The sequence below is a fragment of the Orycteropus afer genome, unplaced genomic scaffold, assembly GCF_000298275.1.
Source record: "Orycteropus afer afer isolate SDZICR_OR568_19922 unplaced genomic scaffold, OryAfe1.0 scaffold00164, whole genome shotgun sequence".
NCBI classification, from domain to species: Eukaryota; Metazoa; Chordata; class Mammalia; order Tubulidentata; family Orycteropodidae; genus Orycteropus; species Orycteropus afer.
In genome coordinates this window covers 5,671,763-5,686,818 of record NW_006921751.1, presented here as the reverse complement: position 1 = coordinate 5,686,818, position 15,056 = coordinate 5,671,763, and the positions used below count along the sequence as shown (strand labels likewise).

The window sequence follows — 15,056 nt, the reverse complement described above, 5'->3', positions numbered from 1 at the left end:
AAAAAAAAAAAAAAAACCAGCTTGGAATCTACTAATCTTATAAAAATATTAAAGGATTTGTAAGAGGTCTTGTAATACAAATAGGAAGATACAGAGAAAGCCTGACATTTGAATAAGAACACAGTAGAGGTAAAAAGTGATAACATTATCTTTGTCAAGGCCAAGTATTCTATGATACATAACATTTGAGTAAGTTAAACTTTTTAAAAACATACATGGGTTTGGGCCTTTGCACAGAGTCTTTGCCTTAGTGGAGGACTCTGAATTAATGAAGATAAAATTGTTTCAAAATCTTAAGTTCCAGAAATGAATCTCTCACAGATCTTAAGTCCCAGGTAAGTATCTACCAAAAGATCTCTACTCAAGAAGTTTAAATCAGACATGTACCCACTTGTTTAATATAGAAACAGGCTCAGGTAGTAAAGATAAATTTAATTTCACAAATGGGAACAATAATCATGAGGACCAAGAACAGAGAGACTCCGTGGAGATTTAGATTCTATTAGTATTGAATCACACCATTCCTCTGATGTTTTCTATAACATAGTGTTGTCGAGTGGATAAGAGCAAAGGCTCTTGGAGATAGACTGCGTAGGTTCAAATGGTGGCTTTTCAATAGGCCCAGTTGTTAAATCTTGCATCAGTTACTTATTGTTTCTGTGCTAATATTTTGTTACAGGTTTTGCGTCTCTGTTCATGAAGAATAATGGCTTGTGGTTTTCTTCTTCTGTGATGTCTGACTTGGGTATCAAAGTAACACTAGATTCATAAAATAAGCTGGGACGTATTCTCTCCTCTATTTTCTGAAAGAGAGTGTGTAGTATTGGTATTATTTCTTCTTTAAATGCTTGATAGAATTCACTAGTAATGCCATCAGGACCTTAACTTTTCTTTGTGAGAAGATTTTTATTTAAAAATTTGATTGCTTTCCTTTTTATAGATCTATTCAGTTTTTCTATTTCTTTTTGAGTCAGTTTTGCCATTTATGTCTTTCTAGGAATTTGTCTATTTTATCAAAGTTGTCTAATTTGGGGGGAATAAAGGTCTTCATAACAGTTTCATATATAGTAAGGCCCTTTGCATAAAATTATTGCAATTTATTATTCCCAATGATTTTGTACTTTTAAATTTTATTTTAAGACCACTGAATATCCGAAATTGCTAACATAATAACCCCTATAATATGTGTAATTTCTCAAAATGCATAATAGATACTAATATTGTTGACTATGAAAGGAATCTGAGGATCACAAACGGTTTGCCAATAAGATCATAGTGACTTTCTTTGTTGTTACTGTTGTTATTTATGTTGAGTTGACTTAGGCTCATGGCAACCTTATACATGAGAATGAAACAAGGCCCACTCCTGTGCCATTTTCATTATCATTCATATATCTGAGTTCATTGTTGTGGCAACAGTGTCAGTCAATCTCATTAAGGTTTTCCCTTGTTTAAACTGACCCTCTAGATCTGGTACCTCTCTTTGCTTCTTAGTTACAAAGTGAAAAACCCTTATCTTCAATATCAATGGTCATTGTACTCATTTCTATCTACTATGTGTCTAACAGGAGCTCTGGTAGCATAGTGGCTAAAGCACTTGACTGCTAACCAGAAGGCTGGCGGTTCAAACCCACCAGCCACTCCTTGGAAGGAAGGTTGGGCAATCCTACTTCCGTAGTGATACTGCCTTGGAAACCCAACGAGGGGTCGCTATGAGTCGGGGCCGACTCGACGGCACATAACAACAACAACAACAAATGTGTCTAACACCCCATATTATTCATTTTTCTCTGGGAAGGATTCATATTACTGGCTTACAGGAATGAAATAGAAAGAAATATGAGGGAGAGGAAGAAGAAAGAAAATGTGAAAGTCAGAAGACAGAAGATGGGAAAAAAAGAGAGAAAGAATGACAGCAAATGAGAAGCTGGTCTTTGCTATTACATACTGTTTGCCTCCTCAAAACTTTGCTAGAGCCATTCTGGGAAGCCATGTGTGACGAGATGGTGGTTCAAACCCACCAGCCACTCCTCATAAGGAAGATGGGGAAATCTACTTCCGTAATGATACTGCCTCGGAAACCTAAGGAGGGGTCGCTATGAATCGGGTCCAACTCGATGGCACATAACAACAACAACATGCACACCAACCATCTCAGTGTATACCAGCAGGGATAGATGCCAATCCAAGACCATACAATGTAACATTATATCTCAGTAGAGGACCACCTTGAACCTCTCAGTGCCATGAAGCCATGTCAGCTACCTTCTGTTCCCTGGGCTGTAATTCTATTATCCCATGAAGGAGTGGAAGAGAGAGAACATCCTGGTTGTGAGTGACTTTATCTAGAAGTGACTAGATTAAGTTTTCTGCTATTAGAAAGAAATATAATGTGGCAACAGAAGGATAGTTGATTAGAAATAAATCTAATTATGAGAAAATAAAGAAAAACATCTATTTGCTGCACTAAACTGTAGCTTCTGAAAATTATTTATCAACTATGCTGAGGGGCATATACGTGGTTTCCAGTTTTCTGTGACTATTACAGCTGCTACAAATACCATGGTACTGGGGTTTTTATGTATTAGTACTTATGTATATATTAGGAAACTTGGTGGTGCAACATTTTGGTGCTCATCTGCTAACAGAAACTCTGATGGTTCAAACCCTCACAACAACTTCTCAAGAGAAAGACCAGGTGATTTGCTTTCAAGAAAACTCTATGGAAAACTCTTACTATGTCACATGGGGTAACTATGAGTTAGAATTGACTACATGGTGCCTAACAACATTATTTATATATTTTACTCTCTAAAGTGGTACAAATGGTTAACACACTTGGTTGCTAACTGAAAGGTTAAAGGTTCAAGTCCACCCAGAGATGCCTAATAAAAAAGGTCTTGTGATCTACCTCCAAAAATTATCAGCCACTGAAAACTCTATGAAACACAATTCTACTCTGATACGCACTGCATTGCCATGAGTCAGAATTGATTCAATGTCAGCTATAAATAATAATAATAAAGTAGGAGTTCAGGCTAATTCATGAGTGGAACCATTAGGTTGAATATGTGTGTAATTTCATATAAATGCAATCATGTAACATGTGGCCTTTGGTGTAGACTAACTTCTTCATTTAGCCTGTTTTCAAAGTTCATCCATACTGTAACAGGAATTAATAGTTCATTCCTTTTAATTGTTGAATGTGTTTTTTTATAAAGATATAACATATTTTGTTTATGCATTTATCAGTTGATGGACACTTGCTATATGAACAATATTCCTATGAACATTTGAGTATATTTACATTTAAATCTTTAATCTATACAAAATTTAGTTTTGAATATAGTATGAAATAGGAGTTGCAGTAGTCAAGGCTATGTGTCAACTTGGCTGGGCTGTGAGTCTGAGTGGCTTGGCAGCTAAATGTAGTTATCCCCCATGATGAGATTAGGTAACCAACTCCATGGTGGAATCAGCTGTGAGATGTTAACCAGTGGAAGGGGAGCTGCCTTTGGGGTGAGGCCTGCTTCCAGTATATATAGAGAAGCTCTGAGAAAGATCTCTAGCTTTTTGGCACATATGGATCTGGCATTTAGCTGAGTCTTCAGTTCCCGTACTTCAACCAGTAGCCTGCCATGTTGTTTGCTGAACTTGGGATTGTTCCTGGACTTGAACCAGTAGCCTGCCATCCTGCCTGCTGATCTTGGGACTGTGTATTTTAACCTGCCAGCCTTGGGTTCACCAGTCTCAGCAGCCAGCAGCTGTGTGAATCAGAAGAAGCCTCCAGCTCCAGTGGGCCTGGAACAAGAGGCAGAGCTGAAGCCCATTGTTAAGGGGCCTTCACCCAGTCCCTATAGCCAACACTCTGAAGTTAGACCTCTAGCCTCCTAAACTGTAAGAGATAAATTTGTTTGGTAAAACCATCTACCTGTGTTATTTCTGTTATAGCAGCACTAAAGAACTAAGACAGGGGTCTAACTTTATTTTCTATAAGATGAATTGCCATTTGTGCCAACACCATGTATTAAATAAATACATCCTTTTTCCAATGAAATAAAATATTATTTTTAACCTATGTTAAATTATCAGATATTGTGAAATCTTTTCAAGGGTCTTTCAAACCACAGGTCAGGACTAATGTGTTATTTCTAAAATCAGTTTAATACACTTTAATCAGGATTTTAAAAAATAGAAAAAGAAAATATCTGACTACATACTATGTAATAGGGTTACATACTATGTAATAGGGTTAAATATATCATGAAGCACTATTTCAATTTTGCACATACACAGCTACATGGTCATTATGTATGTAAAGTATATTTTTTTATTGTGAATTATATTAAGTAAAGTTAGAAAGTAACTCCTCCATTGTTTTCCACTTATCTACTCCTTTTTTTCCATACCATATTTATCTGATTTTAATGGCTTTAGACTATGGGATGGTATCTGGTAGGCCAAGTGCTTCCCATTTTGCATACTTTTTTGGCTATTCATGACTTTTTGTTTCCACATGAAATATAGGATCATTTTTACTAACATTAAAAAACAAAACAATAATACTCCACTTTTCCTGTTATACTAGAATTGCTAATTCAGGAGACTCTTTCACAACATTAAGTTTAACCAACTAAGTATTTGGTGTATCTTCTCATTTCTGAAACACGGTTATGTTTCCACAGCCCTCTTATATACATTCTGTGGCTTATCTGTTAAATTTAATTCTGAGTATTTTATAGTTGTTTTCATTGTTGTGTGTTCATTGCAAATATAAGGCCCATGGATGGTGCAAATGGTCTGTGATCCACAGAAGAAAAACCAAACCAAACCTATTGCCTTCTAATAGATTCTGATTCATAGCCACTCCCACTGAGTTTCCAAGGTGGTAAATCTTTACAGAGTAGATTGCCTAATTTTCCTTTCATGGAGCTGCTGGTGGGTTTAAGATGCGAAACTTCTGATTAGCAGTCAAATGCCTTAGGTACTGAGCCACCAGAATGCCTTCCACAGAAGAAAGGCCCAGTAAAATGCTTCCAAAAAGACTGCAGCTAAAGAAACCCTATGGAGTAGTTCTATTCTGCAACACATGGGGTCACCATGTCTTGGAAGTGATGATATGACAGCAATGGGAAAGGATAGCAAATATAGAGAAGCAATTAGTTTTGTTTATCTTATATCTGGCTATCTTACATGATTCTCTTATTCTATTATTAAATCATATTTCCTAGGTTCTCAAGTAAAATGTTAGGTAATTTGGTAAGATAAATGGTAATACTAGGAATCCTATTTAGTTCCTCATTTTAAAAAAGCAGTTTAAGTAGCATACATAATAAATGAATTATTTAAATGATCAAGAATCGTTTCTCTCTGTATTACAGGCTCCATCCCTACTTCTTGCCTCCATCTTTTCTGCAGCTTCTAAACTGTGCTACCAGTGAGAATTCCCAGCTTCTAATGCTTGGGTGGAAGAAGCGAAGAGAGGTGTTCATGGCTCTCAAGATACAATTAAAAATATCTATCCATCCATTCATCCATGCATACATGGCACAAGGCAAGATGCTGAAGGGATCATTAAGAAATCAAAAATATCCAGAAAGATAATCAAAGAGGGAATATAAAACTTGTAAATAAATTATTTAGTCACTATAAAAATGATAAGCCAAGATATGCAAAGGTAAAGCACAATGGAATATTAGAGGAAAGATACCTATTTCCCATAAACGTAGTTACAAGTGGTGGTTAGTTATAAACTACAATACTACTGTAACTTAGATATAATATGGATTAAAAAGCTTTCGTTAATTAGCTGAACTTAATTATCACATATGTCACTATCTCTTAGGGAAAAATTATTTCCAAATGATCCACTTATAAATGGCGACATCCATATGTTTCTTAAAGACCACTTGGTAACAATCCCAATGGTAACTGGACTATCAGTAAAGGGAAATAACAAAAAGAATAGATCAAGAACCTGGTATTAACAATGACCTTTCCTGATTATCCCTTAATTGAAAACAATTAATTTTCTTCAATAAAAATAAAGAATACATAAATCTCTCTCTATTATAATTTTATCTCAAAAATAGAAATTTTATAAAATCAGATAACACAAGATTTTAATTATAAAATTTATAATTCAGTTTTAAAATTAACAGTCTCCTACATATGAAAAAATATTATAATCTAAAATTTTCACCAGGGTCAAATATTTTCATCTTTGAATTTACACAGTGTAAAACAGCAAAACATGGCTGCTACATAAACCAACCAGTTTATCGGTTAATTCATGCTATAAAAATATTACTGACATTTCATGTGGTCACCCATCTTAAAGGTTAATTCTGTTTCCTGTTTTAGATTTTATTCTAGGTGAACTGTTCTGGACAGATTCTATTTACCTATTCTGAACAAACCACAGACTGTTTCATTGCTCACTCTTACTGTTAAGAACATATTGACTTGCTGCCTGCTCTGCTGTTTAATTCATTTATACTGAGAGTCAGGCATGAAGACAGAATTTTAAATGTGACATTTGCAGGCTGTTAGGTCATTTAAGCTCTGACAACACTAGGGAATTCCTGACATATAAACTGGACCTGATTACCAAGCACAGATGAAGCTTCCCAAAGAGGTAAATTTCCAATCATTTTTTGTAATTTCTCAAGAGAATTTTAATATTAAATTTTAATGTCAATAAAAGGATTTATATAGGCAACATTTTAAAGTAAAAGCTAATGATTCTTTTAATAAGCTCAAACTGGCTGTTCTTTAAATAAACCCGTATCAGCTTAAAAAAAAAAAAAAAGAAAACCTTTTAATTGACAAAAACATAGGAAAGACTCAGAATAATAATTAAATTCTGACATTTAAGGTCTTTTATCATTTCCTATAATTTGTGAGGTTCTGAAAAGCCTGTTTGGTAAAAAGGCTATAACTCTAGTCAACAAATCATTTTAAATGATTAAAATTGGGCCCACCAGGACGGAGGTTATATGTTGTCAAAATTACAGTCCAAAATCTAAGCTTTAAATGTTTACAATACTGCCTTCTCTAACCGTTACATAGAAGGGATGATAGAGACACTGTAATCAGAAATGGAAAAATTGCTCAAATGACATTTAGAATTATACTTTATAGGGGTTGATAATGGGGGAAGGAGTGGAAAAATCGTGTAAGATTGTTTTCTCTTTTTAGCCACTCAAAAAGAATTATCCAAATAATTTTTTCAGCTTTTTTTTTCTTTATCACTAAAAGTACAATGGCTCAAAATGAAAGTTTTCTGGAAATTAAGTTTTTTTGTTAAGTAAGGCACAAAAGATAATTTTAATTCTACCCTGTATTTTATAATAACCAAGAATTCTAACATTACACAGCAAGTAGCCTTTTAATATTGTGCTTTGAATAAGACTTCCAACTGTAATAGGTATAGTCTAAATAGGGATAGACAGCCTAGCATCCCTTTAAGCTATAGCACATTGATTCTGAAAAATCTAACAAAAGCAATTACTTTTAAGAGATTAAAAATCTAGCTTCTTTCTAAAGAAGAAGGTAGGAAGCAAACCTGGTGTATTATCTGAGCTACAGGAAGTTGCTCAGCGTATTTCAGAGGTTCTATTAGCTCCCCATCCATCTGGTCTTCCTTATATCTAGAAAAAAGAAATGGAAAAACATAAAGCTAAGGTATTTAAAATACTGTTTTTAAATATGACAAATACAAAATACATTAAAATATATATATTGAAACTTTTGAATAATCAGTATTTATCAATAATTTTGGAAAAACCACCTAACGATAATTATTTAAATGACAAAATTACAAATATATTCTAATTGGATTAATTGCTATGTAAAAATAAATTAGCTAACAAAACGTAATGTTCTCAGATCCTCTCTTTCATTTTGATGCTTAAAAATATTTAAGAACTATTTTTATACAGTGTACTTTTTAGCATAGCATTTAAAGACACTAAAAATCTGTTCCAACCATGTTTAAGACTTGTCTCTAGCAATCCTTTCTTAATTCTTTATGTAATTTTGCTCCAGCCACATCCAAATACCAGCCACTCCATCACCCCTACCATAGACCCTGCACACCATGATTCTGTGACTTTTCCCATGCTATTTCCTCTGTTTGGACCAACCACGTCTTCTCTGCATTGTTTACTCTTCTTTCAAATATAGTAATTTGTTTACATTTCCCTAGGGTACATTTTTACCTCCTTGAAGACAAAAATCATGTTTTAGTCTTCTTTGTACAGCCAATACTTAGAATGTAATAAACATTCAATAACTATTTATTGAACGAATGTATAAATAAATAAAGATAGCAGCAACCCTGAGAGGTTATTTTTTTCTTAACATGGAAAATATTTTCTTTGGTAACTATATTAACAATGAGATGCAGAGTTGACATAATACCTAATAAAGTATAAAACAGGAAAAGCACAGGCCACCAATAAAAAGTATTTCTCTAAACAACAAAATATTGATAATATGCTTAAAAACTGTTGATGTTTTTATAAATAGCAAATAAACACTGTATTTCAAGACAGTAAGACCTAAACATATTTGATGTTGCTGTTGTTAGTGGCCATCAAGTTGGCTCTGATTCACAGTGACCTTACATGTAACAGAACTAAATGTTGCTCAGGTTTTGTGCCATGCTCACAATTGCTGGTATGTATGAATCCACTGTTGTAATCAATCTGTCTCACTGAGGGCCTCGTTTTTGCTGATCCTCTAGTTTACCAAACATGATGTCTTTGTCCAGCAATTGGTCCTTCCCTGAACACATGCTGAAAGTGACATGAAATCTCATCATCCTCATTTCTAAGAAGCATTCAGGTTATACTTCCTCCAAGACTGATATTGATATGTTCATTCTTCTGGCAGTCCATGGTATATTTAATATTTGTCATCAACCCACAATTCACATTTTTCAATTCTTCTTTAGTGTTTGTTTTTCACTGTCTACCTTTTGCATGCATATAAGGCAACTCAAAACACCACTGCTTAGATCAGGTGCTTAGCTATCAAAGTGACATTTTTGTTTTCTTAAGATTTTAAAGAAATCTTTTGCAGCAGATTTGCCCAACACAATAGGTCATTTCATTCCTGACCATCACTTTTGTGGGTGCTGACTGCTGACCCAAATAGAATGAAATCCTGACAACTTCAATTTTTTTTCACTATCATAATGTTGCTTACTGGTCCAAATGTGAGGATTTTCATCTTAATTATGTTCCAGTATAATCCATACTGAAGGCTGTAGTTTCTGACTTTCATCAGTAAATGTTTCAAGTCATCTTCATTTTTGGCAAGCAAAGTTACATCATCTGCATATTACAAATTGTTAATGAGACTTCCTCCAATCCTGATGTGGCATTCTTATAATATAGTCCAGCTTCTTAGATTATTTGCTCAGCATACAAATTGAGTAAGTATGATACAACCCTGTTGCACACCTTTTCCAATTTTAAGCCATACAAAATTCCCTTGCTCTGTTCAAACTAATGCCTCTTAATCTATGTATAGCTTCTGCATGAACACAATTAAGTGTTCTAGAATTCTTGTCCTTCACAATGTTATCTATAATTTATTATGAACCACACAGATGAATGCCTTCTTGTCATCAATATGTTTACCTGTGTTTACAATGCCTTAGGCACTATGCCACCAGAGCTCCTATAGGTAAATATCTTTCTGATATTCTCTGCTTTCAGCCAGGATCCATCTGACATCAGCAATGATATCCCTCATTCCATGTACTCTTCTGCATCCAGTTTAAATTTCTGCCAGTTCCCTATTGATATACAGCTGCATTCTTAAATTATCTTCAGGAAAATTTTGCTAGCATATGATGTTAATGACACTGCTTGATAATTTTTGCATTACATTTGATCGCCTTAAACTTATCTTTTTTCTTTGTGAATTACATGTCAACTTACCAACTTAAAAACCTATCTACTTCAAATCCCTACCCTTACTTACCTGCTTCAAATCCTTTCAAAACAGGTTGTTGTTTTTGTTGTTAGTTGCTATAGAGTCAGCTCTGACTCATGGGAACTATGTATAACAGAAAGAAATGTTGCCTGGCTTTGTGCATCAATCCATCTCAATGAAGGTTTCCCTCATTTTAAATGACCTTCTAACAACCATGATGCCCTCTTCTATCGATTGCTTTCTGATGATATATCCATGACGAGTGGGTTAAAGTCTCATCATCCTTGCTTCTAAAGAGAATTTTGGTTGTATTTTTTCAAGACTGATTTGTTCTTTCTTTAGGCAGTCCATGGTACAGTCAATATGTTTGCCAACACCACAATTCAAATGTACCAATTCTTCCTTGCTTGGGTCAGGTGCACCTTAATCATCAAAGTAACATCTTTGCTTTTTAAAACTTTAATGAGGGCTTTTAAAATGGATTTGCCCAATGTAATACATCATTTGATTTCTTAACTGCTGCTTCCTTGGACACTGATTGTTGATCCAAGCAGAATGAAATTTTTGACAACTTCAAAGTAGCAGCAGTTGCTAGTTTGTTTCTTTCAACTCAACATGTTTAAACTTTTTTCTTGAGCTAAATCAGTAACTTGAAAATAAATGAAATCTATAATGTTAACTTTTTTAGTTTTTTTTTAATTTTTTATTGGTGTAAAAATATAAATAACACATTTGCCAAGTTAAAATTTTTCATGTGTACAATTTAGTGGCATCAGTGACATTAATCATATTGTGTAACAATCATTAATATACATTGCCAAGTTTTCCATCGTCATAAACAGAAACTCAATATTTCCTAACCAATGACTCACCTTTTCTCTCTCTCAGCACCACTGGTAACCAGTAATAAACTTTGGTCACTCTATAACTTAATGTTCCTTAACTTTAAAAACTTTATTGCATTTTATTGAAAGTTTACACAGTAAATTAGATTTCCATTAAACAATTCATACACAAACTATTCTGTGAAATTAGTTTCAATCCCTTCAATGTGTCAACATTGTCACCATTTCCACCCCACCTGCCCTGTTCCTCCATCCAGTTTCCCTACCCCTCCTGTCTTCTCATCTTTGCTTTTGGATATATGTTGAATGTTTGGTCTCCTATAGTTGATTGTTTAAAGAGGCACACTTCTCATGGGTATTAGTATTTATTTTATAGGCCAATCTATTATTTGGCTGGAAGGTGACCTCCGGAAGTGGCTTTAATTTCAGTTTAAAACAGTATCTTTTCTTTATCAGTCCTGTAAGTATGGTCTTTTTTTTAATGGAACCAAGAGTTGGTTTTTTGTACATATATATATATACACACACACACACACACACACACACACACATAAATTGTGATTTGGGTGAAAGTTTACAGAGCAAATTCACTTTCCATATAGCAGTTCACATACACTTTGTCTCATGACATTGACTACAATTTACCCCAATGCAACAGCTCCCCTCCCACTTCCTCCTGATCGTTACCTCTTCCCTGTGTCCATCCCTCCATTCACTCCTGCCCCCTGAGCAATCTCCCTGTGCATACACAGCCCTTCTATTCTCCCATGATTGTTCTCTCCAAGGAATGTATCTACGTAATGTAAATGTTCACCTCATATGCCTGTCTTTTGTTTGGCTGGAAGCCACAGGAGTGGGTCCAATTACAGCCTGAAGAGCAGCTAGGAGCCAGAGTCTCAGTGGTTCGTTCCATCAGGCTGTATCAGACAAGCAAACCTGGTCCCCCCCCTTTTTTTTTCCAAATGATTTTCAGTTTTGTTTCACATTGTTCTCCCACTCAACACAGGATCTCCTACATAGATCCCCCTCCAAGTGGTTGACAGTGGTAGCCGGGCACCATCTAGTTCTTCTGATCTCATAGTCATATAGGCTGAGGATCTCATGGGGTATACCAGTAGCTTGGACTAATTGTTTCTGTGAATCTTTGGTCTTCTTTATTATTCTTTGCTCTGGGTGAGGAGAGACCCATCGTTGCATTTGGATTGCTACTCAAAGATCCCAATCGCTACTTGCCAAAGTAGGATGTGGAACAATGTTTTGTGTAGGATGTTATGCCAGTTGAGCTAGGCATCCCCTGTGACTATGGTCCCAAGCAGAGAAGTCTAACTACTCACTCTCTCTTGGTAGCTGGCTGTGGCCAAGAAGTGACTACAACCTTGTCCCTTGTCAGCTTTACTATATGCCTGGGAATTCTTACAGAACATAGCAATACACCTGCAGAAACATTGTCTGCCAAAGCATGGCCTTTTTTATGAATGTTTGGTTCTTCATTTTTCTCCCATTCTAATCAGGACCTACTATTGTGTCCTTGGCTTAACAGTCAGTAGTAGTAGCCTAGGAACCAACTAGACCTTCTCGTCTCAGGCTAGAAGAGGCTGTGATTCACATGGGCCTGTAGCCTAATTTCTTCCTTGAGTCTTCATTCGCCTTTGGTCCAGACAAGCAGAGACCAACAGTTGTATGTTAGACAGAGTTCCTTAACTTTTCAATTATGTAAGTTCTATCAACTTCTATCTTTCTCACAAATAGATGTTTACTATAAATGAAGTTTATAAGAAGGGATTATGGAATGAGGATAATATTAGAAAACATCGAGAATCCAACAGAATTTGCTATAGGTTACAGGATGATTTTGAATGAATCAGTGTTTAGCACCTTAACAGTAAAAATGTAAAAGTTATCTCTATTGAGAGTAGTGGCGATAGTCTAGAACTCAAGTCTTACAGTTATCAGCTCTCCGATGTTGCCCATTCTCACACTCTCCATGAAGGCTGTTCCAGTTACTATGGCTGCTTAAAAAATTACCCTGAAACTTAGTCTCATGTTATTGTTTTTGTTGTTAGGTGCCACTGAGTTGATTCCAACTCATAGTGACCCAATGTACAACAGAATAAACCCTACCCAGTCCTGTGCCACTCTCACAATCACTGCTATCTTTGAATCCATTGTTGTAGTTACTGTGTCAAAACAGAACCACAAGGGACCAGTACCTGCTGACCTAGCCCTAGGTGAATGGGGACTAGGGAGAAAGGGCTGTGTGGATCAGCTGACATCTGAACTGACCAAAGAAGGGAAACCGAGATTGTCCTGGACTGGTCTGACACTAACTGACAAAGAATTGTAGAGCAACTTGGTAGATAACTTTTGGTAAATTATTTTTTCTTTTTTAATTCATTCATGTACACCATAAATGCCAAGTTTTAATACCATAAAGGCTGGACTAGTTCCATTTCATGTTCATATAGAAGGTGTAGGCTTTTACGGTTTCAGCTTATTGTGGGAAAGAGACTTTTGTTAGAACTAGGTCTTAATGTTTTTGTCCCACTCCACCCTAAGAGATGAAATGCCAAGTTTATAGCACAACCTATGAATTATTCTTTCCAAAAAATTGAAATCTTAATCAAGCCACTAAATTCAATTATCATTCAGCAGGAAATACAGGACACTATGAGGATTCAATTACCTAAAGTCAGAATGTGGGGTGCTCTACAGGAAAATGATCTAGCTTTGTCATTAAAAAAGAAAGAAAAGAGAAACCACAACAGATTAAAAAAGAATTAAGAGATATTTTAACTAAATGTAACAGTGGGCCTTGTTTGAATTCTAATTCAAACAACATATAAGAGGATAATTTTGAATAAATTTAAGGCATTTTAACATGGTCTTGCAAAAGGTGATATTAAGGTATTATTCACCTTTTTAAATATGTATCTTACTTTGATATGTATCTTATTTTTAAAAATAAACACAGAAAAACATATACCCATTTAATAATTTCTACATGTACATTTCATTGACATAGGTTAGTTCTTCATTATCACTACCCAAACCATTTCACCACCAATAAGTTAGATTAAGGGACCCCTTAACTTCTTACATATGTTTTAGAGTTACTGATGTCAATTTGATGTCAATTATCTAATTCTTTAAAAGATGGCTTTGCTCAAGGCAAACATTCTTTACCAATTCAGTTAAACTGTTGTTTAATGATAACTTCAAAGAATAGTTTCTCCTCAAGATTTAAAGATTATCTCAGGGCATTAGATTCAGGGGTTCCTCTAAGCTCAATGGTCTAGTAGATATGGATTCCATAAAAATTTGAAATTCTGTTCCATATTTTTCCCCTTTTGATCAGGATCCATCTATTGAGACCCTGATCAAAGTTTTCAGCAATGGTAGCCAGGAACCATCCAGTACTTCTGGTCTCTTGGTAAAGATGGTAGCCCTTAATGGAGGCCGTTAATGGAAGTTCCTCCTCTGATTCTTGAGTCTCCTTTCTCCTTTGCGGCTCCAGGTGAATAGAAGCCAATCATGTATCAAGATTGGCCGCTTGCAAGCTTTTAAGAATCCAGGAACAACACATAAGGTATTCTTACCTTTGTTAGCTATGATGTTTTCTGTTTCTTAAAAATCTAAAAGATGCTTATCATTTAAAAATTCACACTGAAGTACTGACATAAGATACTTGTAATTTGCTTTAAAATACACCAAAACTCAACAGTCTTGCTGTTTTAGTTTCTTAAAGGTCAGTTCTAAGGTAGAATCTCAAATAATGAATGAAGCTTTGCTACTGTGTTACATTAAAATCTTTTGGTAATGGATCTTCTACCCATGTATAAATTTAGAACATTATAAATGCATTATTTGGAAACTATTAGTTCACTGAGTTATTAAGATCCTTCAAATATTGAAAAATATCATCACAAAATAACACAAATTGGTATCTGTCAGTATCACCATTGATTTCATCTAGAGAAGTCTATAGTTACTGGGAAGCTAAAATGTTTAGTGTGGTGGCTACAATTTTTCCAAAATTCCTGTTTTTCCTTGATCAAATTTTATCACTAGCCACAGATACTGTCAGTTGTTTTTTCTTGAGATAATAGGTTCATTTTCAAGAAAATATCTGCCAAATATCTAAGTTTTAATAAGCACAGTTCTTGTTTGTTTTTTTAAAGTAAAAATGATGTTACACAAAAAAGGTGGCTAATTCAACTAGTATCTCAAACACTAGCATAAGTGTGTTTCTTTAGACAACCATCA

General features: G+C 34.9%; 1 protein-coding gene across 1 annotated transcript in view; it reads right to left on the bottom strand.

Moving 5' to 3' along the window:
• Window positions 1–15,056, bottom strand: part of PIGK (phosphatidylinositol glycan anchor biosynthesis class K) — a 202,580-nt gene that overhangs the window by 36,320 nt on the left and 151,204 nt on the right. Inside the window, 1 exon segment of the mRNA XM_007946505.1 lies at window positions 7,568–7,652. Within this exon segment, the coding sequence (XP_007944696.1) occupies window positions 7,568–7,652 (85 nt within the window).